The following is a 27,879-nucleotide window of genomic DNA, read 5'->3' as shown; positions in this document are numbered from 1 at the left end:
AATTCATTTTCAAGTCATAAATTCTTTGAATAGAAATAGTTAAACAAGTGCAAAACCTCTCACTACGTTTAAAAAATTGCTTATAGATCCTCCAAAGTCAAAATGCATTGTGGGAAAAAACAAAGAAATCAAACTCAGAAAAATAAATAAATAAATATTCATTTAGCCAACAAAAATATTACCCTTACATGACATCACTCCAAGCCTTCTCTTTTTTATGTGATAAGAAAAGATTGATAAATAAATAAATAAATAAAAATATATGAATGAATACAAGTAATTAATAATACAATTTTGGTGGACACATCTGACATGTCGATGTCAGATTAGATTCAGAGCTTTCTACTTGACTTCTTTGAGTGATAATATGGATGAGCATTGGGCAAGGCGCCCAAGAACACACATACTATGCCTCTGTGATTGAGCTGTAGATGTCTGCATCAATCATCAATATGATATCAAGGACTGCAGTGCAGTACTGGTGGTGTCTGTGGCAAACTGTGTGTGGAGCAAATGCACATCAAGCTACAAGCCACATAAACAAGGTGGACCAAAGCGTGAGGGCAACTGACGCCAAGGCATATGTCCACAGCATGATGACAGAACATTCGCTCTCGCCTGCTCCAAACAGCTGCGTGATTGTGCCTGCCACATTACACAACTGCCTCTAATTAATCCTTTTTCTATCGACACCCAAATTATAATAGAATTATGTTTCAGGTGTATTTCCATACCTATGTTCATGGCTGGCGGAAGTGCATATTGTAATAGAAGGACAAACTGATACAAGGGATCTGGGTTCACCAGACCAAGTTGGACTGCGCCTTTAACAATGGCAATGCCCAACAGAGGCAGGAATATATACCGGACTACTATGATTCCAATAAGGAGTGAGGCCCGAATTCCTGAGCCCTTTAAACCTGAAATTGAAAAGCACCACCATGGCATCCCGTGAATACTCTATTTTGCCAATATGAGAACGGTGTACCAGAACTAGGCTAATTCCAGATAAACTTGACAGGAATTAAATCAAATCCATGACTACCTTTAAGAAGGTTTCCTCCCATGATCAGGGTGAGAGCTGGAATGGCTGCATCCCTGCAAATATTATGTAGAGATAATTAAGGGATTGAGAACCTTGTTATCAAACACACCCTCTAAAAGAAAAAAAGAAAAAAAAAGCTATGAACAATTTGTTAAAGAAGTTGGAATTGATCCATGCAAAGAGAAAGCAAAAAAAAAAAAACACTTTCTCTCCATTTCCCAAATATGATTTTCAGGGTCTAAACTTAAAATGTCTTGGCTAAAACATGGGATAAAACACCTAATAAGGGCCCGACTTGACAGGAGCTTAAACTGAGGATACAGGTGGGATACATACCCCAGCATAGAAGTGGAATCTTGTAGAACGCGAAGAGGGGCAGTACTTCCAATCAGTAACTTCCGAAGCTGAGGAACCATTCCAATGATAAACCCAAGAATCTATACAAGAAAACATTCAAGTATTTTAGGTCTTAGATCCCTCTGCAGGACTGTTTTGCATAAACATCAAACGCCGAACATCATTACTCAAATGATTTTTTTTTCTTGTGATCGGGCACATGTTTTTAAAATGAATAGGAGTTTCCATTTGCATTTCAGCAGATCGTACACCAGCCATAATGCAATGGGACCACTCTTGATGCATGTGGAAGAGGCCAAACCTGGTGCATCTGCAACAGGCCAAAATGATCTCTACAGTAGGAGAATCATTCAGTCGACCACATCCACATATATATATGTGGCGCAGAATGGCCCCCAAATTAAGGAAATATCTTGGTGAACACACAGAAAAATATATCCCTAACTATTAAATGTGGTCAGCAAAAGGAAAGCAATGTACATCTTGACAATTCAAAGAGAAGTGGGTTACAGGCTTTAAGAGAGTACCGCTCCAGTAGTTGAAGGTGCTAACAATGCCTGAATATTGATCTCTCTTGAAAGCATCCTCAAGAATCGCTTCACCTTATCTGAGGTTGTCACCTGTCAATATCAAACTCTAAAAATGATTAAATTTCTGTTGCTGCCTTTAATTCTTCTACAACAAACGATAAATAGGCAGTACATTACCATCTGCCCTTAGCCATTAGTTTCAGATATGCATTTACAAAATGATTACATGCAGGCATGAGATTATGTTTCACAAGTACAAGCGATTTTCTGTTGTAACACAACAGCAACATCAATAAGGTAGTAAGAAAAGGCCTGATGACAATAAAAATTTGACCAGCGCAACATTTTGCTGTCACCCTCCTCTCTTTGGTTGGAATAGGACTTAGTTTAGTTGATTTAGAAGGATGGGCAACAATCCAACATAAACATAATCTAAATGACAGACGGTTGAAGGAGAAAATAATAAAAACCCAAAATGAGAACTACAATAGTCATCATCTGTGGAGATCCAGAGATGTTACACCACTACTTTTTACTAGGGTCTAGGCACCACCAATAAGGTAGTGTCTCATGAATACAATTTTACATGCCATTATTTGCACCCTAGGCCCATTTGTTTGTGAGATTAAATGCCCTTGTTTAACTACTCAAATCTCATCATACATATTTGATAGTCTGAATCACTGAAGTTACTTAACATTTTCCCTTTTTACTATCACCCTTCATTGTTTCATAATCAAAGGAAAGCATCACAAAAAATCAAATTTCTGCAAAATAGAAAGATGGGAAACAACCTTCAAGTTTTCTTCAGACTGAGTGCAAGGAAGCGTCAATTGATCTGCATAGTCTACAGAGATGGAACAATCTTTTGAGTCAAGAAGTGGTTCCCTCATCTTGGCTGGGGAATCGTCTTCTATGTTGATAACTTCTGTTGTCCCGACGGAGGAAACCCGCACAATGTTGTAAACATAAGACCATAAGTAAATAGCTCCAATCTGCAATATACAGACAAGTAATTTGTTGTCTTTGTCAGACAATATAACCATCAAATTAGCGTTGACAATGGACACACAAACACATGAATGTATTGGTATCAATTACATGTGGGTATTATTCATAAATGCCAGATGAAGCAAACAAAAGACCTTACCGCCATGGAAAGTGAAGCGTAGGCCATTCCATATGTATGACAAACATCAGGTGCTCCGAATGGACTGCCTTTCTCTCTACATACTGCTGGGACAATAATCAAAGGCAAGTTGCCCAAGTTTCCTGTTCGAATTGACCCAAAAACATTCTCAATTCTCCATTTTCATCTATATCAAAGTCAAACGAAATTACACAAAGACAAGTACCAGCAGCACAACAACCCAACACAAGACCCCTGAGATGTTTAGGAGCTCTGGTTAATTTGACAAGCAACCATCCAAGTGCTGAGCCAATCACAAAAGTTATAAGGATGTTGAATGGCATGAACCACCTGCATTCACAAAAGTAATACAAGCATGAATAAACTGAAGAGAATAGAGAACATTAAACCCCCCGCGCACAAAGAAAAGGAAAAAAAAAACTCACAGCAAGACAACGCTCTCAAAAGTAACTGTGTTAGCCAGGTTGATACACACAAGTGCAGGATTGAGTACAAAGAACACAATCTGACGACAAAATTTAAAAGAAGAAATCAAATTAAAGCACAGAAAACTTGAAACTACAAACATGGAGGAAGAAAGAAGAAACAACTTACTGTATTTAGTTGCTTCCTGACATTCTCCCCAAATATGTCAAAACGATCCAAGGCAATAAATGAACCAACTGCGGTGACCAACAGAACTTTGATAACCGGCATTGAAGCAACAAAGAACAAGTCTAGAAGCCCCATTCTCAAGTACTATCCTCTTTTCTACACACTCCTACGCCAACAAGCGTTGCTCATATAAATATGGGAATTCTCACCCACCAGTCAAATACATACACCCAGATTCCAGTTCACGGAACCTAGCGTCGCCCCCCAAGGGGGAGGTGAAGAAATTTGTTACGTAAAGTTTAGGTGGAGTCATATGCTTTTGTCGTTTATCCATTAAGTTTATTGATTAAGGGTGCTACAATTTTGAAAACAAAAGAAGGAAGATAACTGGAGGGCCGATATACATGGGAAAACCGCGTAATTCATATCATCCTAACCGCCCAACTAAGAAGGTTTTCAACATATGCCAGAAAACGACATGCACAGTCAGCAGGGCCCTTTGTTCACATCCATTTATCTTTTTTGTTATTTCCTTCCCGGTTTGAATCTACTTTTTAGCAGCTGGTGCCCACAATAGCATTCCCATTATTAGTTACCTCCCTTTTCAGTTTTGATGCCTGTAAACTTGCTGTAAATTCTTTGGGTCTCCGTCTATCCACATTTCTTTTGCTTTATACCTAAGAAGTGATATATTTAGTATTTACATTAAAATTTATAATTGTTATATTTTTGTTATTATATATATTTACAAGATGATGTATTTTCTCTTAAGATAGTTCATCTATCTTTTTTTAATCCTTATCATTTTCTAATTAAGAATTTTATTGAAATAAGAATTTAGGTATAACTTTGATTCATTGATCAGTATGACCTTCCTCGCATGGTTTGTGTTTGGGTCTATCTACGTACGTCTCTTTTGCTTTATACCTAAGAAATAGTAATCGGATTTCATTTTTTCTATCCATGAGTATTATTTTCAATGATTGATATGGTCCATACTCCATAGCATTTTTAAAATTCCTTATGCCAATTTTATTCAACACGGGTTTTTTCATGCTCCCATCTAGAAAAGAAAACATATTAAAAAAAAATCATCAAATCATCTTATTCTTCAAGATTGGTGTCTGGTGATACGATCAAAGCAGATCCATTTTTATATTTTGTTATATACTTATATTTTTGTAATCACAACTGTTGTTAAGCCTTTAAATTGAGAAAAACTTAACTCAAATATTAAAAATATTATTTAAAGATGGGAAGAAACTTAACTCAAATAGGTCTCTTCTCTTTCAATGTGAAGACAGTGCATGTAGGAAGATGGTTTGTAAGATATGATTGGTAAAATAAATTTATAAAAATTTTAAAACTAGTAGCTTCGGGCATTCCATTTATGATGATGTGCCAAATACATTGATTGTATACCGCGGGGGAGGAGGAGGGGGCATTCTGGGAGAAGGACAGCCACATCAAGCCAGCAGGTCCACCCTCGTGCAAAATGTGGAAACATTAATTATTATTATAATTAATGATCAACGGCGGTAACCATTTCACACCCCACCACACACACTAGAAACCATCACCGTTCTTTGCCTTTTTTTTTTAACAACCTAAAGGACTTTCTGGGACCCAGTCCTACCCACAAGGCCTCCGGTCCGGCCGAGGATTGAGGAAGCCACGCCAAAGTAGATCTTATCATTACCACTAGACCGTCTGACTTCGTTGCCCTACTTGGCGGCTTGGCCCACCAACGAGACGGCCTCTCCAATATAAATGTGGCGGTAGTTTGAAGCAATTCTGAGTCTCTGACTGACCATTGGTTATGGACTGCGGAAACCTGTCGATAAGATTAGGATGGCAACGATGCAGCTTCCAGGATCCATCAATCTAACCAATGTGCCCTATGCCTGTCGATAAGATTAGGATGGCAACGATGCAGCTTCCAGGATCCATCCCTTCGCTCCCTGCTCTTATCATTTTGATATTCACATTTTTTTAATACAATTTATAAATAAATTTTTATAATTTAATTCTTTTGAAAATTAGATTGTTTATTGGGTTGATTTTATTCATGTCATCTAGTCCCTATTGATTTTAAATTTTATTGAATATCATTTATATTATTTTTCTGTGTTATTTTTTCTCATCCAAAATAATACAAATATTAAAAAAATAAATAAATTAGTGGAAAAGTGAGTGAAATTAACTTTTTTTTTTTATGTTAAAAATGAAAAAATAAAAAAATAAAAAAATGAGAAGATTGTTTTAAAGGAAAGAACACCGGACGAGAGAAGGTGAATGCAAAAAAAAAAAACTACTATTATCATCCCCTAACAAGATAACCATGGGTCCAACCAAAGTCAAGTCAAGTAATCATGATTAGGTGGAGAGTAAGCCTGTTCATATCCTCAGAGGCTAATTCTTCATCCTGCTCCTTGTTAGGCTGGAGGCAATTTGATTGAAAGAAAGTAGGCATGTGTGATGGGAGCAGGAGTTGGGGTGACCAGAACGAACCAATAGGAGACCAAGCTTTGTCGGGTCCATGCATGCAGCTACAGTATACAGGGACCATACCCATTAATCCATTACCAAACCTATAAACTGCAAGCACATGAAAACACCCATGTCATAGATATTTTGTGTGTTTCTGATAGATGTGGAGAGAAATTGTGGTGAGAGGAGAGATACGAAAATGTAAACAAGAAGAAAGCTTCCATAATATAAATACGTATGAACACTAAGATGACAGCCCTGTCCAGTCCATAAAGATTAAAGACTTCTGAGTTCTACTTTAGGTTGGTGTCACTGTCACTCCACCCTCAAATAGGATCCGAGGTCCAAGGAAGGATCCAGCCTGGCTCTCCTGTGAAAAACGTGTACGTGTGATTGGTTTGAGAACCAAAAGCTCAGGGCCTCTGACTATTGCTTTTCTTTATTTTTAAAAGTTAAAACATAAAATTATATTTGAAAAATCAAACAGCAATATGACTAAAAAAAAAGGGGGAGCTGAATCTCATGGTGGCCGTTAATTATCACAGAATAGGACTCGTCATGGAAATTTTGAACCATGCCCATCAAATATGACTAAAAGTCTAAAAACTCGTCTGACAAAAGGGTCATTCATAAAAAGCTTTTTTAAGTGATAATAATTAAGTGGCTATGACCAGAGGATTTAATGATGCTCATTTGATGCCCGTTACCTTCTATTGAGTATTGTGATGGCCTCGCACGTTAAAGATTTTTAATAAAACTTGTGAATTATTTAATTTATAATATAATATTTTTAAAATTATTAAATGGAACATATAATGCGACCTTCTAAGAAATGAACCAGTTGGATGAAGGCATATTTATAATATTCTACACATGGATTGTACTTGTGTAGAGCTAGAGATGCCCAGAGCATTAATTAAAGTAGAGGCACTGGCCAACACAAAAAGTCTTCAACTTTGATCCACAAGCCCCAATATTCCCACTGCTCCTAACTAGAAAAACAAAAAGCAACCAAGTAATCTCTTCAAATATCTGATCTCCACCTCCCTTACCAACACTAATTAATAATTCTCCATGTGGAACACGTGAAAGTCAAAGTCAATCAAGCATTTACTATCAGGCTCTTCGTTTATTAATCTTTTCATCTGCTCTGATTAAAGGGCTCATTTAGGGAGTCGATGGAATTGAATACGTGAACTGGAAGAGACTTAAAAGAAGAGAAGGCAATGGAGAGAGGAAAAAGTGCATGCTTACGTATAACTCCCCAGTGAAAATGGTATTCAAACAGTTGTACAATCTCATTCCAGAGCTTCTTCGAAACGCCTCCTGTTTCATTATTATTATTATTATTATTATTTTTGAAAAAAGAAGCAACTATTAGATGTTGCAGTGAAGATAAAATGATTGGAATCCACCATTAAAGTTGAAAAAGAAAAAAAGAGTGACTGTCACTCACTTTTCTCTTTATGGACTTTCGACTTTGGAGTTGGGCTTTTATTAGGCCTGCTGTTTTCCCTTTGACTAGGCACTCCATCCACTCTGGGAGATGTCTCCATAGCCTTTGCTGCCTTCTAAACTTGGTCCACTTCTACCTTCTGTTAACTATCAATCTGGATTAACCTTGTTTGCTTTCCATGAGCCACGAGCCCATACTTGTCAGTTGGATACATTTCTGAAAATTCTCTGTTTCCTAGCTCTCATTGAAGATGCAGAAGAGTGAGTGAGAGAGAGAGAGAGAGCAAGAGGAAATCAACCTCAGAAAACATAATCAAGCTAAGTTGTCATTTGTCAGATAGACTTTTTATTTGAAAAGAAAAGGTCCAATATTACTGAATGCAAAATAGTAATACAATATTGACAAAGCACAGCTGACATCTTTATGTTGGATTACATTCCCTGTTTTCTACTTAGCCTTTGGAGGAGCATGCTATTTGGCCTTTGTTAATGAGCTGTTGTCATCTGCATAGACATTTGGTCAGGAAATCTAGTGAAGATTGTACTCTTGGTGTCAAAGGACTTAATGTGACAAATTGTGTGAAGAAATGAAAATCAAGATACAAGCCACATGAACAAGGTTGACCAAAGTGTGAGTGAAACTGATGCCAAGCCATATGTCCACAGCATGATAACAGAACATTCACTCTCACCCGCTCCAAACAACTGGATAATTGTGCCTGCAAGATTAGGGAGTTGAGTCAAATTTTCATATTAAAAAGGCAAATATAATCCAAGGAACGAACTTCAACTCTTTCTTAAACTAGTGAAATTATCAAAAGGACTGATGTCCATCCTGTTTTAAGTTGTGACAAGTATGGCTAGTACTCCTCACAGCAGCATAAAACAGACATCTCAAAATTCAAACAAAAGTATTCAGTGAATTCAACCATTGCTGTTCATTTAAATTCTCATGGCAAAAAAAAAAAAAAATTATATATGTCAGATAACAAGGTTGATCCTTTCCAGAGTCCATAGTGTACATGAATGACTTAAGTCAAAATATAAGGCTTACTGATCATATTTTAGGAAGGAACTCTACTTCAATGTTTATATTTTTCAAACCTTCTAAAATTTCAGAGAGGAAAGAAAAATGGTTGCCCTCTTCAGACAATATCGTGAAACCAGTCAAATACCTTTCATTTCTAGTATCAACAGAGAGAAAATGTAATCTACCATTTTCATTTAATATAATATGTTTCAGGTACAACAATAACAATTGAAAATATTAACGTTATGTGACAAGAAGATCATGCCATTAGAAGCAATAGATACTATATTTTCATTTTTGGATCTGTCATATTTTTTGAAATTGGAAAGGGATGTTCAGTTAACCTGTCATGATTATCCCATTCAACCATGCTTCAGCCTAGCAGATTATTCAAGTGGGATCCATAAAACCATACATGATGTGATTTGCGAATCTTATTGTCTCAAGTAACTCTTAGAGGTCAGAGCTCAAGTGTCAACTGCAAGCGTTTAATTGGTTTCATATAACTTAAGCCCATTATAACAAAAAAAAAAACAATCAAACACAAAGAAAGAGGGGAATTGAACATTACTTATGTTGGACTGAAATCAAATAAAGCATAAGACAAGACATACTAATCAAATCAAACTAACAACATCATATCTGCAGTTGACTAAATTTCCATACCTAAGTTAATTGCTGGTGGAACTGCATATTGAAGTAGAAGAACAAACTGAAACAAGGGATCTGGGTGCACCAGACCAAATCGAAGTGCACCTTTAACAATGATAATCCCCAATAGAGGGAGGAATATAAACCGAACAGCTAAAATTCCAACAATGAATGATAGTTGAATTCCTGACCCTTTTAAACCTGGAAAACACAACCAGGCATCTGATGAATACAGTTCCTTGCCAACATGAGAGAACAACATACTAGAACTAGTCCAATTCATGGTAAGCAAGACAAGTATCAAAACCAAATCTACAATTACCTTTAAGAAGGTTTCCTCCCATTATCAGGATGATACTTGGAATGGCTGCATCCCTGCAAATATTAGAAAGGAAAAACAAAGGAAAACCGTGTTATCAAAAACCGAATAAATAATTCTAAACAATTTGCTGGAGGCTGTAACATCCTTGACCATAGTTGATACAAAGTGGAAACAAACATTTTTTGAGTGGTGCACACAAGCATATCTGTGGAGTTATTTTACTGTGAGAATCCATGCATGAAGTATATCTTGCTAAGTAACCTAAGTTCTTACCAAGGGCTATGAACCAAGGGAAAACTCTTAGATGTGTTTACAAAACCATCTTTCGCATGACCAACAGGCCAAAAACTACTCCATTCTCATCAACAGTAAATTTTTCAACATAGCTGACATGCTTTCTTTGTTGGAGGGTTGCCTACATATCAATTTTTCATTTTTGTGCAGGACCATAAAGACCATAGGGAAGTGGCTACCAGTACGAAATTTTGCATGTTGAAGGAGGGTTGTAATTGGATAAAAAACAGAACAATAAGAAATAGAAGTTGGGAAAAAGGTCATCTACCTTTTTCAGGATTCATACATAAACATAAACATATATAATTATTGCCAAAATAATAGATTAGTATTCCCTACAATCCAGTATAAATCAACTATTACCGAAATTGGCTTGTTACAATCTCCTATGGTTGTTGACATGTATATACAATCTAATTACAACCTTTATAGTAAAATATATTCTCTTGTTATTCTTGATGCCCAGAATAATGTCACTTCTAGAGATCAGACTGAAATTGCAGCAGGATTTAGTAGGAGTAATTCACATTGGGGAATAAGATTTTTAATTACTAGAGAAAGGAAATTTTGAAGTTCCCTTCTAATAAAATAACTTATCATTTTATTTATTTTTACAGTCGATTAATTATCGATATATGAATAGATAGGTATCACATCAACATGCTGATGGAGGTAAGTCAACTGCTTGCCTCAGTGATCTCTAATAGGGTGTCCGAGCCAGCCACTTGTAGGAGGTGATTCGTTACTGAAATGAAGGAAAGTTTAAATAAAAAACAGGGGAACTACAAGCAACATTCAACCTGATCAAAGGGTGGTTTAATGGTGTGAAATAACTCGATTCATGACTTCCTTAGGACTCAGATTTTCTAGTCTCTATCACTCTTTAGGCACCAAACAGCAGTTTCAGCATTACAATCAATTTGACCTACATGCAATCACATGTTCATTTTTAAAGTTCTGTCCATCTCAACATGTAAGCATGTTGGACATTGACATAGAGCATTTCACATTTTGAGATTTGGAGGTCTGTGTTGAAAAATTCACGTCCTTGTATGTTTGACACCTAAAACCATGTAAGTCTACTTGTTAAAGAAGTTGGAATTGATCCATGCAAAGAGATGAACAAGATATACACACAAAAGATTTCCTCTTTGGACTTTCTTTCCACTTCCCACCTGTAATATCATAACTAAAACATGAGATAAAACAGAAAATAAGGGCTCAACATGAGGAAGTCAAACAGAGAGCATATAGGTAGGAATATAGGGCATATACCCCAGCAAAGAAGCAGAATCTTGGACAACATGAAGAGGAGCAGTACCACCAATGATTAACTTCCGAAGATGAGGAACCATTCCAATGATAAAGCCAACAATCTACACAAGAAATCATCTAGTATTTTAGTTCCCACAACAGGATGGTTTTCCATTATAAGATAAAAGGAAACTTTAGCTCAGCATCAAACATCCATTCAATTATTGTTTAAACATCAAATTCATGACACAAATGGCACCATTCTGATTAAATTGATATATGAGACTATTAGCTTATTTTCAAAATGCCAACTTAGCCATTATTTGGCTAAATGGCATCCAGAGGAGAAATCAATGGGCCACAACAGGAGAATATCTGGGCGAACCCAGAGCAAAATGCATCCAAAGCTACTGAATCTGGACAACATATGTCAGAGAAGGAAAGTAACTTGAAACTTCAAAGAAGAGTGGGCCACAAGCTCTAAGTGGATACCGCTCCAGTGGTTGAAGGTGCCAACAGTTCCTTAAAGTTGATCTTTCTTGAAAACTTCCTCAAAAGCTGTTTCATCTTTCCAGAGATAGCCACCTGCCATTAAAATCTAAGAATTCTTAACTCTCTATGGCTGCACCAGTCCCTTTGAATAGATAAAAAAGGAATAAAAGAAGGTGTCTATTGTATTACAAAACCTCTTCCAAATATAGTAGAATAAATGGTCTTCAAATTTCAATTACATGATCATCATCCCTTATGCATTAGCTTCATACATGCATTTACAAAACGATAATATGCATGGCATGAAATTATGTTTCATAAATAGAAATGATTTTCTGATGTAATGTAATAGTACTATCATATATGTTTCCACATAATTTGCTCCATTCACAAAATTTTACGTTATAATTAAGAAACAATTTAGACAACGAAGCAAAAATAAGAAAAGAAAAGATAAAAAGGGAATTGGCAGCTCCCGCAGTTTTTTCAAGAATTTTGGCACATAACTTCTTCAGCCGCTGGTATCAAATTGGATATTGATGCTCAAATGAGCAATATTCAGAACCTGACAAGGGAAGAAGTCTAGAAGCATATCAATCAAGGCAACGAGCAAAGAGCTGATGACTGTTGGTACATTTGTATCTCGGTGCCTAGGCTGAAGAGCCAATGCGGTGCCCGAGATTTTTGGCTCTGGTGCCGAAGCGACCCAGAGTGGCCTACCCAGGATTCGAACTCAAGACTAAGGTCTTTTTGGTTGCCCTCTTGGTACCATTTGGGCTACTGTACCAACAATGACAATAAAAATGTGGCAGCATGAGGATGGAAAAACAGGATAGGACTTAGTTTAATAGAGGTTTTTTTTTCTTTTTCTTTTTGAAGAAAATAGTTTATTTAAAAAAATATTCAGAGACAATTGAATTGAGAAACCCCAATAAAATTAATACAAAAATGACGAACAATTGAAGAAATAATAAAAACGGAAAATAGGAAATAAGAATGGTAAATGGCAGTCAAGATCCAGAACTGTCATCCCTGCCACATATTAATATGACCCTCATCAGCTTATATGTGTGTGGCGAATCACAATCAGTTAAAAAACATTGTTAGTTGGTATAGGACTTAGCTTAGATGAGGTTTCTAAAGAAAATAGTTAATTTTAAAAAATATATATATTCACATAGTGACTCAATCCAACAAAATTAATCTAAATGATAGACAGTTGAAAACAATAAAAACTGAAAATGAGAATGGTCAAACATCAGTCAAGATCTAGAAATGTCAGGCATGCAAACTTTTTAGTATCACCCTCATCAGTTAGTGTGTGTGTGTGTATTGAATCATAATCAGTGAAATAACTTCCTTGTACCACGATGATCAACTATACAGTCAGCAGCAAAAGCAGATTTGAGAAGTATAAAATTTTTCAGATCAAAATAGACAGGTGGGAACAACCTGCAAGTTTTCCTCAGACAGAGGGTGAGGCAGTGTAAATTGATGTGGATATTCTTCAGAGATGGAACAGTCTCCTGATGCAAGAAGTGATTCCCTGTTCATATTGATTGGAGAATTGTGTAGGTTGATGCCTTCCCTGGCATTACTAGAGAAAACTCGCACAATGTTGTAAACATAAGACCATAAGCAAATAGCTCCAATCTGCAATATCAAATAAGTAATTTTTGACATGATCCACTGATAGTGTGTGCATAGATGGGGTGCTTCACCATTAGATATCCATTAAGAACAATGGATGACTGATATTAATGTTAGGATTCTATCATTAACATAGTTTTTTTATTCCAACCCATCAAGAAGGTTGTCTATAGTCTGACCATACGGTTGGGTAATGCCAGCATACAATATGCCCAAAAAAAAAACCCAACAACTCAAATCAATTATATTTAGTTTGGTGATCTCAGAATCTCAGAATCAGAACCAGATGAAGCCAATTAGATACCATACCGCCATAGAAAGTGAAGCATAGGCCATTGCAAATGTATGGCAAACATCAGGTGCTCCAAACGGACTGCCTTTCTCTCTGCATACTGCTGGGATAATAATTAGAGGCATGTTCCCCATGTTTCCTGTTCAGATCCCAACCAAAAGCATGCAGAAATTGTTACTTCCATTTTAGGATGCATGAAATAGTTGTTGATGCAAGCTATGTGAAAGCATAAACAGAAATGTACCCGCAGCACAGGAACCCAATATGAGGCCCTTGAGATGTTGAGGAGCTCTGGTAGTCTTCACAAGCAGCAATCCAAGAGCGGAGCCAATGATACAAACAGTAAGGATATTTAATGGCATGAACCACCTATATAAACATATATAACCAGAGTAATAGAAACATGAATAAATTGGAAAGAAGAGACAAAACTATGTGGAGTAATAAATTTCCATAGCAATCACAGAAAATGAAAAGGGTCATAACTTACAACAAAACCATTCTGTCAAGAGTAATTGTGTTAGCAAGGTTGCTATACACCAGTGCAGGATTGAATACAAAAAATACAACCTGACCACAAATTACGTATAAATAAAAATAAAAATAAAAATAAAAAACTATAAACATGGAAAGAAGAAAGAGGTAACAACTTACCGTATTTAATTGCTTCCTTACAACATCGCCCAATATATCAATACGATCTAAGGCCAGAAATGACCCAAGTGCAGTGAGCAACAGAACCCTTATAACTGGCATTGAAGCAACAAAAAATAGATCTAGAAGCCCCATTCTCAAGATTATTCCACTCCTCCTACATACTCCTTAACCCAATATAAGAGTAATTATTTATCATATAAATATGGGAATTCCGTTTGTTCTGTTTTTGCCACCTGCGAGTCAAAAACATACCTCCAGACTCCAGACTCAAGATTCCAGACTCCAGACTCAAGACTCAAGACTCCAGTCAAAGCAACCTGACCGTCTCCAAGGCAGGTTGAAGAAATTGGGTACAAAAAGGTCCACGGCCCTTAATTTTTGTTTGTCGTTTTCCCATCAAATGTCTGGACTAGACAGTCCAATTTTGTAAGCAAAAGAAGAGATGGGTGATGGGTAATCTGTGTTGTTATGTGTTATGCAGATACACATGGAAAAGCTGCGTCATGCTGTGTCATCATCACCCAACCGCCAAAATAAGGATTCTGTTTCTTCCTCTCAAGTAACAGAAAATGACAGACCTGTCACATGGGCAAAGCAGAGTCTGATCATCCCGGGTCCTGGCCCCACCCCTTCTTCTTCCACTTCCCACAACGCCTGCCTTACCATCACCTCTAGCTTCTATACATTATCATTTTACTGTATATTATTGCCGGATCCCCGGATGATTGATACCCTTTTAGCAATAGCAGCTGGTGGCAATATGGTCGAATCATCATCTCCATCTCAATGCCTTGAAAATAATATATGGGTCATATGAATTGACTTTCAATAATTCCTTTAGAGGAAGAGATCCGATTCACATAAAGAATTTTTGACCTTCATTCTAGTAGGTCATTTATGGCATGTGGTGTGGGCAGCTGTGGATTTGAAGAAAGAAGTAATGGTGGTATTGAGCCACTTCTTTCCATCTTTAGCTCTCTTGCCAATACTTGAGTGACAGAAAATACTAGCATTGGAATATGATTCAAATACACTCATTGTAGCATAAAAAATATAAATCACACACCCCATCCTCTACCGCTGAAATAAGGTAGTACCCCATTCCTCTAAATATGTCCAATAGCTAAGTGGGAAAAATGGAAAATACAAATCAAGATACAAGCCACATGAAGAAGCTAGACCAGAGTGTCAGACTGAATGCTGCAACCGCATAAGTCCATAGCATGATAACCGAACATTCACTTTGACCAAACTCAAACAACTGGCTCATTGTACCTGCATTATTCATAAAAACAGAAAAGAAACAATCAAATGAAAAACCCGATCAGAAGCAATTAACGCGGAAAGGTACGTGAACATTTTCATATATTGCATAAAGGAAAATCCTAGCATTGATACAGAAGGAAGAAGAAAATGCTGTCTGAGCTAGAATATTGAACCATGTGCAAGTTATCAACACACAAGGTTCAGGGCTTCATACCGAGAGGCTCCTACATGAATGGCCACTATAAACCAGTGACCCATCTGAACCCAAACACCCATAATGGTCAAAAGATAATCTCAAGCTTGAATGCTGAGCAGCTCCAAATTTACCAGAACTTAAGATTTATAACAAGAGCTAAAATATATTTAAAAACAAAAACAAAAACAAAATTCAAGCAGCAAGAAAAAGGCCAGAAAAAAAAAAAAAACAAGCGACAACAAGAAAATTGCAACATTCAGAACTCAATTACAAGAGGTCGTACCAGTGCTCATGGCAGGTGGAAGTGCATATTGAAGCATAAGAACAAACTGGAATAATGAATTTGATCCCACCAGGCCAAAATGATGTGCAGCTTTAACAACAACAACACCCAACAGAGGCAAAGCAATATACCGAACTGCCATAATCCCTAAAATCACAACAATGCTAACGTCTGACCCTTTTAAACCTGAAAATAAAATTGCAAATTAAATACTAAAAACCTGTTCTCCCAATTTGAGAGTGAATCAAGACAAGGCTAACCCAAGCCAAAGTAAGCCTAACAGAGAGTAAGATGGGATAAACATATCACCTTTAAGAAGGTTTGCTCCCATTATCAAGGTGGTAGATGGGATTGCTGCCTCCCTGCAGATCAGTAGGGGAAAAGACTATATCATGAGTGTCCAAAAATAAGCTAGTAATTACAACATCCAACTCCATACATATCCTTCTTCGCCTGCTAGTCCTAACACTCAAATCAAGCCAAGCCTCAACTATAAGGACATTGAACAGAGTCTATGAGAGGATTTATACCCCACAAAATATGCAGAACTCTCAATCACATGAAGAGGAGCACTATCACCAATAATTAGCTTTCGGATTGGAGAGATTAATCCAATGAAGAAACCAACAATCTACAAAAGAGAACAAAGAGAACATTGATGAAGAGATCCCTCAGAGCACACTCTAACATTAGAGAAAGAACAGCTCAGCATCCAACTTCAATTTTATTCAACACACACATCATAATTGACATGAGCAATAATTGAAAAAGCACAGAATCCATGCAATGTATGGTTTTGAGATGAAATGGGAATTTCTGTCCATTCTCAGGCCTTCAACAAATGCTGAATATGCTTGTACAATGGATTGACGATCAGCAAACAATGCATCCCTTGATAGAATACTTCTAGCAAAGCTCAATGTAACTGTCATTTTAATCACACTCAATGTCATGAAAAAATTGCATTGATTTGTAAAGAGCACTTGAAATCAGTTTCAATTATCATTTAATAGCATTTTTGGGCAAATGAAGAGCAATTGTCCGGTATGGTACTAATTTGGGCCACTGAACATGAATATTCTGGTTCAAGTCTTAATTATATCCGGTTTATGGAAAATGCTGGACGTTAAGACTGTAGCCAACTCAACCCTCCAGGCTCATTTAAAATCTTGCTTTGGTAGGAGTAGCACTAGGTAATGGTTTTTATCCTTTAATAGCATTCGAAATGTTCAATTCCCCTTTGTGAATAGAATCCTTTTAAGATTCCAAAAAAAAAAAAAAAAATTGAAAACATCATCTTTGATCTCTTTTTTTTTTTTTTTTTTTTTTTTTTTTTTTTTTTTAGTAATGGAACTATTCCCAATCATCATTCCTTATGATTCATTTTGAACTATGACTGATATGGATTGGGCAGCTAATACTATTGACTAGGTATATTGTTTAGGCTAAAAAGCCCATAGCAGGCACTATAAAAAGAAAAATGAAAACCCTGCTCGCTTAGTAATACAGAGATGTAGCTACAATGGAATATGATAGTTCATACCACTCCAATAGTAGATGGGGAAAACACCATCTTCAGGTCAATCTTTTCCATAAGTATCTCAACTTGCTGCTTAATCTTCTCTAAGAATGGCACCTGTCAGAAGAATGTTAAAAAATCTTTCTCATTGAAAGGGTGAAGAATAAAAATCAAAACGTCCTTTACTAGTATAGAAGATCTTTGACATGCTACAAAGAAAAAATATAAACTTATAAACTTCTCCCATCATTTATATAGGAAATTTTAATGTGTAGTTTTTTCTTTTTATAAACCAGCTAAGGCATGTGCTGTGCACATCTTACTTAGAAATAGCTACAAATAAATTAAAATTTTTATAAAAGCAACTTTAAATCTGATCAAGTTAGGTGATATGAGTTCTATAATTCGTATAGAAATGTGAGGCATGACAAGCAATGTTCTAGCGATAAGATTTAGGGTTGTGTTGGAAAAGTTGTAGGTTTTTCTTGAATATGCAGCATTACTTTATGCTTTCTCTTGAGAGCAATTTTCCATTTAACAGTTCTAAGTTTAATGGTCGAAATTCATGCCAGAAACCATTCATATCAGTTACCCTTGCTATGTTCCAACAGCCAGTATGTAAACCTCACAAGAAATTGATCTACAGATTCAAACTAGACTGTCTCCCTCCCACTATGATACCACAGAGAAAATCAGATGTAAGAACAGCTCCACCCTCCCCAGCTTCCACTTATGATAACCCTAGAATCTTAGCTTCTAGTGACCTCAACCATCATCCTGTTGCCAATGATTGCCCATCCAACCATGTTTATTAACGTCAACTTTGAAAAAGTCTAGGAAGAGATTTTCCAATGCAATCTCTCGATTCCAAACATCACAACAGAACTTCGTTCTGTCACACTTGTCCCTGATATGCAAGTTTGAAATGAAATTTGTCCCAACCTCTTTTGATTACTTCCCAAGAACCTGTCCCAAAAGCCTCCCTGTCCTCCTTGGAATACATACCCACCTTTGTCCTCTGCAAACTTCCTCAAAATGGCCTTCCTTCACTCTCTACAACTGTTCCCAAAGCAAGACCTTATTCTTTTTCAGCATGCTTCTAATACTGAAACCACCCTAATGTTTATCAAGATAGATGGTTCAAACAGTTGAACAATTAACCAAACAGTCGTTCAATATTTTCAAAGCTGTTACAAACCAACTTTGACATCACCAAGGTGGACATGAAGTAGAACAGTTCAGTAAGGTGGATATGTTGTTCTCACCAAGCATGAGTTCTTTTGTGCTTTGAAAAAAGAGCCAAGTGACATCCCATTGACTAGCATAGATAAGCTGATTTTACAGTTGTAGAATTTAATCCAACAAATCCATCTCTGAACCCCATTTTGTCCATCATTGAAAGAAAAAAAAAAAAAAAACCAATTTAAGTGATCATAGGCTTCTTTAGTATCCAATTTACAAGCCTCTTGTTTTATCTAACACACTCTTTTCTAGGAAGACTTTGCATCTAATATTAGATAGATCCCAGTGATCAAAATTTCTATGACAAACCTCTAAATGTAACCATTATTGCAATTTAGTAGCCCTTTTTTTAATTTGAAATCTAATGACTCTTTTTTTGGTTATTAGAATGAGGAAGAGAAAGAGTAAACCCAACCCATGGTAGCAATCCTTATTCATCTATTAGAATATCAAACTTCATATAAAAACATGTTCATTTTTCTCAAATAAAATACTGAAAAGAATTTCCTAATAGTAGAATTCGACACAATTCTGGAAATTCTGAATAACAGTTTTAAATCTCTCCTTTTTGAGCCCTTTGCTTTGTCAAAAACCATATCCTCCCTGATTTGCATTGTGCTAAGTTGCTACCATACTAAGTAGAGACTCCTTCTTGGCTGCCCAACTAACACAAGCATTTTTTATGACTTTATATATCAAAATAGTAATCTTCAAAATGAGATTGAAAACATACTTTATAGAAAAAGTTCCAAAAGATACAAAACGCAATATTGATATTTAAATTGAAACTAGGAAACACCTTTTGTTTTCCCTCAGATCCAGCATGAGTCAGTTCAACTTCATCTGAACATTCCCTGGAGCTTGGGCAATCCTTTGAAGGAAGCAATGCTTCTGTGCAACCCTCTGATAATATTTCCAAGGTTTCTCCAGATGTTCTTATGCTGATTGTGGAGTCATCTAAATTGATTTCTTTTTTGCACTTATTTGCAGATATCCTCATAATGGCATACACATAAGACCAAATGCCAATAGCACCTATCTGGAGTATCAAAGTAAGAAATAAAAAAATTAGACAAATGAACCACACAATCTTAAAACAAACAGAACAACTGATGGGCAGAACATGTTGTTGGAGGATTGAACAGAGACCTTATTGTTCATATTAAGCATGCATTCATTATCAAAAATTTGGGAAATTTTGGAATCAGAATCATATGTAATACCGCCAAAGAAAGGGAAGCATAAGCTTCCCCATTTGTAGAGCAGTCAGAATCTCCAAAGGGGTTGTCTTCCTCCTCACAGATTGCTGGGATGATAATAAGAAGCAAGTTCCCCAAATTTCCTGTGCATATCATACCATCAAAATATGAGATTGACAGCCGTTGATTATATTGAAAATAGTGTACAAAAGCCAGGATGGTAAATCCAACATCTTGCCACATCACTGGTATGCAACCTAGCACCAAACATATCCTGTTGGAAATCAAGCCCACGTCGCCTTCCATCCTATGCGTTCCTCCCCATATTTAGCATCCTTTGTTTACTTCCTTAAATTAGTGTAATATACAGCCTTTATTATAATTGATTTAGGAGTAATTCTAGCAAGGTAGTTTATTCACTTTCCATGTAAGAGTTTATTCTCTTTCCATGTAATAGTTTATTCACTTTCCATGTAAGAGTTTATTCTCTTTCCATGTAAGGGAAATTCCGTCTGGTGATAGTGTACCAGTCTGGAATTGTCTCATATCTGTAGGCTATTTATTTATGCTTTCTTTCATTGTAAACAGAGTATCATAGAATGAATTGAGTCTATGTTCCTCCATAGTTAGTCTTCAAATTCTTCATGGTATCAGAGCAGGTTTAATCTTGTCTCATCGTCTTCATCTTTAGTCAGTTTTTTTTTACTCAATTCTATTCTTCTAGGTTATGCCTAAATACGGTCCAGCGTTTGGAATGGCTACCAACTCATCATCCTCTACTTCTGATATCATCATCTCATCGTCTTCATCCTCTCATCAGATGGAAACCTCTCATCTACCAATCACAGCCCATAAACTGAATGGGCAAAATTATTTGCAATGGTCTCAATCCATATTAATGTTTATACGGGGAAAGGAGAAAGATGACTACATCACCGGAGCTTCGGCAGCACCAGAAACCACAGCATCAACCTACAAGAAGTGGATAGCAGAAAATAATATGGTCATGTCCTGGCTAGTCAACTCTATGACCCCTGACATTGGTGAAAATTTTCTGTCATTTGATACTGCCAAAGAAATCTGGGACATTGCAAAAGAAACTTTCTCAGACAAGGAAAACACATCTGAAATCATCCAGATTGAAGGCATCCTCCACGATTTGCGTCAAGGAAACCTTACGGTAACTGAATATTTCAATACTCTTACTCGTCTATGGCGTCAACTTGATACGTTTGAGGTTCATAACTGGAATTGTGTTACAGATGGTTTGTTGTATAAAAAGATTGTCGAAGGGAAACGTGTGTTTAAATTTTTGTTAGGTTTGAACAAAAATCTTGATGAAATCAGAGGAAGAATCATGGGAGTAAAACCTCTACCTAGCCTCAGAGAGGCATTCTCTGAAGTGCGTCGCGAAGAAAGTCGGAAAAATCTCATGATGGGATCCCATCAACAACGGAATATGGCAGAAAGCTCGGCTCTTAAGACTCAATTCGCTCCTTTTGACAACCGTAAAAAAATTAAAGGAGGTAGACCTTGGTGTGATCATTGCAGAAAGCCAGGACACTCAAGAGAAACTTGCTGGAAGATTCATGGAAAGCCAGTAGATTGGAAGCCACGTCAACCACTTGAGAAAGAAGGACGAGGCAATCATGTGGCTACCGATGAACAATCGCCACAACCTGAAGCTAGCCCTTTTAATAAGGAGCAAATGGAGATGCTTCAGAAACTACTGTCTCCTCTTTTGTCAGTACAGTCACAAACTGGCTCATCTTCCAACCAGCTCATTGGTTCCGGAACCTTGGCTCACAAAGGTAATTTTTTGAGTGCCTTTACTGTTGGTAAGAAACGTAAAAAACCTTGGATCGTGGACTCAGGAGCATCTAATCATATGACGGGAGATGCGACAATTTTTGATACATATAGCTCATGTCCAAATAATTTAACAGTCCGAATAGCAGATGGTTCACTATCAAAGGTTGCCGGAACAGGTTCAGTTGTGCTATCAAGGGATCTTACTCTCAACTCTGTTCTCCTTGTTCCTAACTTGGACTGTAATCTATTGTCAATTAGTAAACTCACTAAGGAAAAGAGGTGTATTACTAATTTTTCCTCCACTCACTGTGAATTTCAGGATTTGGATTCGGGGAAGACGATTGGCAATGCTGAGGAATGCTCTGGACTCTACATCCTTAAGGAGCTCCATGATCCACAAGAACAACCTCAAATGGCAGTTGGTAGTAATTCTTTTTCGGTTTCATGTCAAAATAACGATAGTGCAATTATGTTGTGGCACTATCACTTAGGTCATCCAAATGTTATGTATCTCAAGCATTTATTTCCTTCATTATTTCATAAAAATCCAAAATCCTTTGAGTGCGAAATCTATCAATTATCAAAGCAAGTCCGGTCTCATTTTCCCATTCAACCCTATAAAGAGTCTAGTCCATTCTCAATGATTCATAGCGATATCTAGGGTTCGTCAAGAATAAAAGATGTAACTGGTACTAGGTGGTTTGTCTCATTCATGGATGATCACACTAGATTAACTTGGGTATTCCTCATGAAAGAAAAATCTGAAACGAGTCAAATTTTCAAAAATTTTAAAAATATGATTCAGACCCAATTCCAGTCAAAAATACAAATTCTAAAGTCTGATAATGCTAGGGATTATTTCAACTCCATTCTAGGAGAATTTCTAGCACAAGAAGGGATAGTTCACTTAAGTTCATGTGTTGATACCCCACAACAAAACGGAATCGCTAAAAGGAAAAATAGGCATTTGTTAGAGATGGCTAGATCACTAATGTTCTCCATGAATGTTCCAAAATTATTCTGGGGGCAAGCTGTCCTTACGGCAGCCTACCTCATCAACAGGATGTCGTCTAGGGTACTAAAATTCCAAACACCTTGTCAAACACTCCTAAAATCCTTTCCGACTACTCGTCTCATCTCCACCGTCCCACCCAAAATTTTCGGGTACTCTGTTTTTGTTCATATCAATCAACAACATCGAAGTAAACTTGATCCTAGGTCACTCAAGTGCATCTTTCTTGGGTATTCTTCAAATCAAAAAGGGTATAAGTGTTACTCTCCGGTCACAAGAAAATTCTACAATTCAATGGATGTCACATTTTTTGAAACCCAGCCTTACTATCCCAAAAACGATATTCAGGGGGAGAATTCAACTCAGGAATATCAATTTTGGGATCTTGAGTCATTCAGTGAGTCACCCATCATCACTGAAAATCACATTCCTCCAGAGTCATTTAATCAGCCCGAGTCCATTGTTGACTTGTGGGATAAGGAGCACATCCAAGAGGAAACGGAGGAAGGAGCACTTTCTCAACAAATCCATGAGGCTGAACCGGGTCCTAATCCAAGCAAACTTCCAGGTAACAACGCTCCTGATGGTACTGTTGATTCCGAGTTAGAAAATGATATTCTTAATATGCCCATAGCTTGGAGGAAAGGAATTTGATCATGCACTCAACATCCCATTGGAAATTTTATTTCTTATGATAAGCTATCACCTACGTTTCGTGCATTCACTTCTAGCATCACAGAGATACAAGTTCCTCGGAATATTCAGGAATGCTAGGATGCAAGCCGGCAGAAACACCTATGGATACAACTGTCAAACTGGAAGAAAGTGATGGAAGTACGCCAGTTGATAAAGGAAGATATCAACGTCTTGTGGGGAAACTCATCTATCTTTCTCATACAAGGCCAGACATCAGCTTCTCCGTTAGTGTGGTAAGTCAATTCATGAATAATCCAACCGAAAAACACATGACTGCTGTGATCAGAATATTGAGGTACCTCAAGATGACACCAGGAAAGGGTCTCTTCTTTCAAAGAACAACAAAGAAAGAGATTGAGATTTTTTCAGATGCAGATTGGGCAGGTTCAGTGACTGATCGGAGATCAACTTCAGGCTATTGTTCATTTGTCTGGGGGAACTTGGTTACATGGCGAAGCAAGAAACAGTCAGTGGTAGCCCGTAGCAGTGCTGAGGCAGAATTTCGTGCTATGGCACAAGGTATCTGCGAGGGAATCTGGTTGAACAGGCTGTTAGAAGAATTACGGGTTCCATTGAAGCATCCCATGATGTTATACTGCGACAATCAAGCTGCCATCAGTATCGCTAAGAATCCGGTTCATCATGATCGAACTAAACACGTGGAGATAGATCGACACTTTATCAAGGAAAAGATTGAAGAAGGAGTTTTCAAAGTCAGCTACACTCCGACAAACTGTCAAACGGCTGACATTCTCACAAAAGCTCTTGCTCGAGTTAACTTCGAAGATCTGACAGGAAAACTTGGAATGATCAACATCTACAACGCGGCTTGAGGGGGAGTGTTGGAAATCAAGCCCACGTCGCCTTCCATCCTGTGCGTTCCTCCCCATATTTAGCATCCTCTGTTTACTTCCCTAAATTAGTGTAATATACAGCCTTTATTATAATTGATTTAGGAGTAATTCTAGCAAGGTAGTTTATTCACTTTCCATGTAAGAGTTTATTCTCTTTCCATGTAATAGTTTATTCATTTTCCATGTAAGAGTTTATTCTCTTTCCATGTAAGGGAAATTCCGTCCGGTGATAGTGTACCAGTCTGGAATTGTCTCATATCTGTAGGCTATTTATTTATGCTTTCTTTCATTGTAAACAGAGTATCATAGAATGAATTGAGTCTATGTTCCTCCATAGTTAGTCTTCAAATTCTTCATATCCCTATACTTCACCTTCCTTATTAGTACCATGTGATGATTTATGGGACTATCTGACTTAAAATAATACTGAATACAGTTCTAGCTCCACTTAAATCTACCATGCTTTAACCTAGTCATATTCAGTGAAGAAGAGCTGCTTCACCCACAATAATATATAATTAAAAAGCAATGATGTGCCGCTACCAAGTGAAAAATTCACATAGTGGCATAATGCACAACTTCCACAATGTTGTTTCAGAATCCATACTGTGAAGTAGGCCCTCATGTTTGGGTAGGCATGATATTATGATGCATATTGCTTGAAAATAGTTACAATGTGTATCATGCAGATAACCATCTACCTGCAGAACAACAGCCAAGCACAAGGCCTTGCAGATGTTGGGGAGTTCTGGTGATTTTTATAAGTACCCATCCTAGTGCTGAGCCAATGACAAAAGTCAGAAGTATATTGACCAGCATGAACCACCTACAATTTAACCAAAACAAAATTAAATGTAAAACAGAGAGAACAAAATGAGCTTAAAAGTAGTTGTTGATAAACGGAATAATGTGAAGAGTGTTGAACTCACATCGTAACCAAACTGCTAAATGTAATTGTTTTAGCCAGGTTGCTAGATACGAGTGCCGGATTGAATACATAAAATACGATCTGCTCATAACAAATAAAAAAGTATGTAGTTATGGCCTATGGGTAAGTTGGGAGAGATTGAGACACAATAATATATTCAAGAAGAAAAAACATTTACAAGCAAGCATATACACTGTACAAAATTGAAAAATTAACCAAAAGAAAACTTCAAAGATGGATCACCCCGCAGTATAAAAGCTATAAAGAAATGTACTGGTGGAAGCAAAACAATGTTCAAAGCCTGCTCAAATGGTCTCCGCCAAGAATAAAATAACCTCCAGCCTCCCCAATTAAGGCTAAGGCAGCACAATTTGGCATGATTTTCAGTTCAATTGCAGAAAATGCACTAGTACCCAAAGCCATATGTGTGCGTTACAAAGTTACATCTCAAGTACTTATACTGCTGCGGGCCTATAGAAGATCAGAGTCTTCAAACCAGAGAAAGAAGTGTTTTATTCTTGACTGATGTCAAAGATACTAGAATAGGGGAACTAAAGCTTCATTAAATTCCCCTCTTCAATGATTTTGTCTGTGTGAGTAAATCACATTGACCTAATCTGAGGACAGGCCTGATGAGTGGTGACAGGGACCTCAAATCAAATTAAAATTTTGAAACAGAGCTGCCCAACAGCAGCATTAATGGGTTAGTTCGAAGCGCGCCTCCCAGTGTGCATTAACGCCTATATGGAATCAAAGTCCACACCCTCACATGTGCTTTAATGCCTATATAGAAACCAAGATAACACCCTCACCTTCTGCAGCACACCCAATCACCAAAATAGAAGAAAAACCAAACCACTCCTTGCTTCCATGGTGGTGGCACCTTTTTCTTCCACCTTCCCAAATACGACCACCATTTGTCGCAACCTAGCACCACGCAGTGAACTACATCCCCAAAATTGAAAAGCAAGAATTGCATTTAATATTTCCTTGATCTTGTACGATTCTAGAATTCCTCAGTCCTTCTGGCAATACTTTTGAGTTGAATTACCAACAAGATTGGTAGATCTTCAAACCCAATTAAGAAGGAGAGGACGGGCGAGTCCTGATGAAGGGTGGTGCTTTAAAGCGAAATTTCAAAAACATTTCCTCTTATAGTTTTATTTTTGGATTTAACTATATATTATACATGCATGGAGTGATTGATAGAGTACTTGATGTGGTGTTTGTGAGAGGCGAAAGAGGTGGTCGTGGCGATGGGGTTCTCTCCTAAAGGCTCTTCGGTCTTCCACGGTCCCACTTATACATCCTTTCTCTCTTTCTCTACTAAAAGCTTTGTAAAATCCAAAAGGCAGTAGCAAGAAAGTGTGAATGGCTGCTATGGACATGCCCAATTGCCCACTGCTCTCATCTGTTATAGCTGTGTTTCGCCCACCAAAAACTGGAGATTATTAGATTGATGGAACCCCTCATGAAGTCATTTGACTCATTTTCCACCGACTGCACTTGACCTAGACTATATATATCTCTACATATATAAATTTCTTCAATTAATATATATTGCATGTTTTGTAGGCCCAGAGAAAAAAAAGGCCTGAATTGAAATCATATTTATTCACTTACAGCATTCAGATTACGCCGTGCATTTGCCCCCAAGAGATCAATACGTTCCAAGGCAATGAGCAAACCAACGCCGGTAACCAAGAGCACTTTGAGAATTGGCACTAGTGCCACAACAAAAAGACTCAGGAATCCCATTGATCACCTTTAATTTAATTGCCTCTAACTGAAACTCTAGCTAGCTTCAAGTAGTAAGTAATCCCCAATGCACCAGCCTAACATACAAACAAAACATGGTTGAGAAAAGTTCATATTTCTGAAGTAGTACTCCAGTACTCAAAAACAACATGAACCCAAAATAGAAATATATGTGGAGATCACCTGATCACAAGCAAATTATTCTAGCTATAGAAGGAAATCTTCGTTGGACATGGACATTACCTGGTGCCAATAGGATTATAGGCTTCACTCACACTTGCTCCACTTGTTAACGCCTTTTCCTTGAACCACTGTTCCAAAAGAGATACAGTTGTCTGGCTGTGAGTTCAACTTTCAAAAGCAAAACATTAATCTTATTCACTCCTTATTTCCACGGCTTTACAAGCAATAAACAATGAGAATTAGTTAGAGCTCAGATGACAAGATCAGTGAAATGGGTTTCTCTAACTCATGAAAAACATTGATTTTGAGATGAAGATTCTTGTGGTCGTTTGCTTTAAAGAAAAACTAAAAAGAGAGGATCGAATAAAGAAAGAAAACAGTATAGCCACTAATTAACAAGCCGTTCCAGCTGCCGAACTGAAGCTTCCTCAAAATAACTATGTGTTGCATGCATTGTGTGTGGAAAGGGAACTTATCAGTTATATAGGAGAAACGAAGATGGGTAGTATCGAGAATGGTGAGGCCTTTGATGATCAACTTGGTAGCCAAGGAAAGTGGCGTAAGTACCGGACTGCCATCCATATGACAGTGGGCCGGCTCTTGTTCTTCATGAATTCTTTATCGCTGTAGCTACCAGTCCGTCCCCTATATCTCCGGATCTCCCCCAT

The 27,879-nt window shown here is 37.2% G+C and overlaps 4 protein-coding genes and 1 long non-coding RNA gene across 8 annotated transcripts; 1 reads left to right on the top strand and 4 right to left on the bottom strand.

Annotated features, from left to right (window-relative positions):
* Positions 1–143: 143 nt before the first annotated feature.
* Positions 144–3,956, bottom strand: LOC117912052 (protein PIN-LIKES 3-like). Its single transcript, XM_034826487.1, has 10 exons — positions 3,677–3,956; positions 3,508–3,587; positions 3,288–3,412; positions 3,083–3,204; positions 2,727–2,927; positions 1,930–2,022; positions 1,382–1,482; positions 1,046–1,098; positions 735–920; positions 144–645 (listed from the first exon to the last, which is right to left on the bottom strand). The coding sequence occupies exons 1-10, from the start codon at positions 3,809–3,811 to the stop codon at positions 521–523; spliced, it is 1,221 nt and encodes a 406-aa protein (XP_034682378.1). The 5' UTR covers positions 3,812–3,956; the 3' UTR covers positions 144–520.
* Positions 3,957–5,938: 1,982 nt separating this feature from the next.
* LOC117912179 lies at positions 5,939–7,845 on the bottom strand. The gene is made up of 3 exons (XM_034826674.1): positions 7,623–7,845; positions 7,421–7,492; positions 5,939–6,274 (listed from the first exon to the last, which is right to left on the bottom strand). Exons 1-3 carry the CDS (start codon positions 7,720–7,722, stop codon positions 6,039–6,041), a joined length of 408 nt encoding a protein of 135 aa, XP_034682565.1. The 5' UTR covers positions 7,723–7,845; the 3' UTR covers positions 5,939–6,038.
* An 86-nt stretch (positions 7,846–7,931) lies between these two features.
* LOC117912178 (protein PIN-LIKES 3-like) lies at positions 7,932–14,851 on the bottom strand. Of its 3 annotated transcripts, XM_034826671.1 has the most exons (10): positions 14,261–14,851; positions 14,097–14,176; positions 13,851–13,975; positions 13,624–13,745; positions 13,117–13,317; positions 11,665–11,757; positions 11,194–11,294; positions 9,625–9,677; positions 9,318–9,503; positions 7,932–8,340 (listed from the first exon to the last, which is right to left on the bottom strand). In XM_034826671.1, exons 1-10 carry the CDS (start codon positions 14,393–14,395, stop codon positions 8,216–8,218), a joined length of 1,221 nt encoding a protein of 406 aa, XP_034682562.1. In that variant the 5' UTR covers positions 14,396–14,851; the 3' UTR covers positions 7,932–8,215. The 3 variants fall into 3 exon arrangements, with proteins under 3 accessions (XP_034682562.1, XP_034682563.1, XP_034682564.1); XM_034826672.1 differs by lacking the exon at positions 11,665–11,757; XM_034826673.1 differs by lacking the exon at positions 14,097–14,176 and having other exon boundaries at positions 14,261–14,343.
* A 405-nt stretch (positions 14,852–15,256) lies between these two features.
* LOC117913047 (protein PIN-LIKES 3-like) lies at positions 15,257–27,367 on the bottom strand. 2 transcript variants are annotated; one of them, XM_034827924.1, is made up of 11 exons: positions 27,272–27,367; positions 26,894–27,105; positions 25,272–25,351; positions 25,044–25,168; positions 19,993–20,111; positions 19,569–19,808; positions 17,552–17,644; positions 16,539–16,639; positions 16,318–16,370; positions 16,009–16,194; positions 15,257–15,538 (listed from the first exon to the last, which is right to left on the bottom strand). In XM_034827924.1, exons 2-11 carry the CDS (start codon positions 27,026–27,028, stop codon positions 15,414–15,416), a joined length of 1,257 nt encoding a protein of 418 aa, XP_034683815.1. In that variant the 5' UTR covers positions 27,029–27,105; positions 27,272–27,367; the 3' UTR covers positions 15,257–15,413. The 2 variants fall into 2 exon arrangements, with proteins under 2 accessions (XP_034683815.1, XP_034683816.1); XM_034827925.1 differs by lacking the exon at positions 27,272–27,367 and having other exon boundaries at positions 26,894–27,146.
* Positions 21,533–22,333, top strand: LOC117913050. Its single transcript, XR_004651076.1, has 2 exons — positions 21,533–21,779; positions 22,100–22,333. It is a non-coding gene; the product is annotated as an uncharacterized LOC117913050 (long non-coding RNA).
* Positions 27,368–27,879: the final 512 nt, after the last annotated feature.

This window comes from Vitis riparia, chromosome 4 (genome assembly GCF_004353265.1).
Source record: "Vitis riparia cultivar Riparia Gloire de Montpellier isolate 1030 chromosome 4, EGFV_Vit.rip_1.0, whole genome shotgun sequence".
Lineage (NCBI taxonomy): Eukaryota > Viridiplantae > Streptophyta > Magnoliopsida > Vitales > Vitaceae > Vitis > Vitis riparia.
This window is presented reverse-complemented; position numbering and strand designations above follow the sequence as displayed.

What these genes read in the sequence shown, in the direction of transcription:
- LOC117912052 (XM_034826487.1), bottom strand. Translation starts at nt 3,811, where the DNA reads ATGGGGCTTCTAGACTTGTTCTTTGTTGCTTCAATGCCGGTTATCAAA. An exon ending in CACCTTCAACTACTGGAGCG is followed by an intron (nt 1,483 to 1,929) that starts GTACTCTCTTAA and finishes TTTCTTGTATAG; the next exon opens with ATTCTTGGGTTTATCATTGG. An exon ending in GGGAGGAAACCTTCTTAAAG is followed by an intron (nt 921 to 1,045) that starts GTAGTCATGGAT and finishes TTTCAATTTCAG; the next exon opens with GTTTAAAGGGCTCAGGAATT.
- LOC117912179 (XM_034826674.1), bottom strand. Translation starts at nt 7,722, where the DNA reads ATGGAGACATCTCCCAGAGTGGATGGAGTGCCTAGTCAAAGGGAAAAC. An exon ending in GAAAGTCCATAAAGAGAAAA is followed by an intron (nt 7,493 to 7,622) that starts GTGAGTGACAGT and finishes ATAATGAAACAG; the next exon opens with GAGGCGTTTCGAAGAAGCTC. An exon ending in TTTTCACTGGGGAGTTATAC is followed by an intron (nt 6,275 to 7,420) that starts GTAAGCATGCAC and finishes ATGTGCTTGCAG; the next exon opens with TTTATAGGTTTGGTAATGGA.
- LOC117912178 (XM_034826671.1), bottom strand. Translation starts at nt 14,395, where the DNA reads ATGGGGCTTCTAGATCTATTTTTTGTTGCTTCAATGCCAGTTATAAGG. An exon ending in CTTGACAGAATGGTTTTGTT is followed by an intron (nt 13,976 to 14,096) that starts GTAAGTTATGAC and finishes ATGTTTATATAG; the next exon opens with GTGGTTCATGCCATTAAATA. An exon ending in GATTCTGCTTCTTTGCTGGG is followed by an intron (nt 9,678 to 11,193) that starts GTATATGCCCTA and finishes TAATATTTGCAG; the next exon opens with GGATGCAGCCATTCCAAGTA.
- LOC117913047 (XM_034827924.1), bottom strand. Translation starts at nt 27,028, where the DNA reads ATGGGATTCCTGAGTCTTTTTGTTGTGGCACTAGTGCCAATTCTCAAA. An exon ending in CCCCATCTACTATTGGAGTG is followed by an intron (nt 16,640 to 17,551) that starts GTATGAACTATC and finishes TCTCTTTTGTAG; the next exon opens with ATTGTTGGTTTCTTCATTGG. An exon ending in TCCACCTGCCATGAGCACTG is followed by an intron (nt 15,539 to 16,008) that starts GTACGACCTCTT and finishes TGAATAATGCAG; the next exon opens with GTACAATGAGCCAGTTGTTT.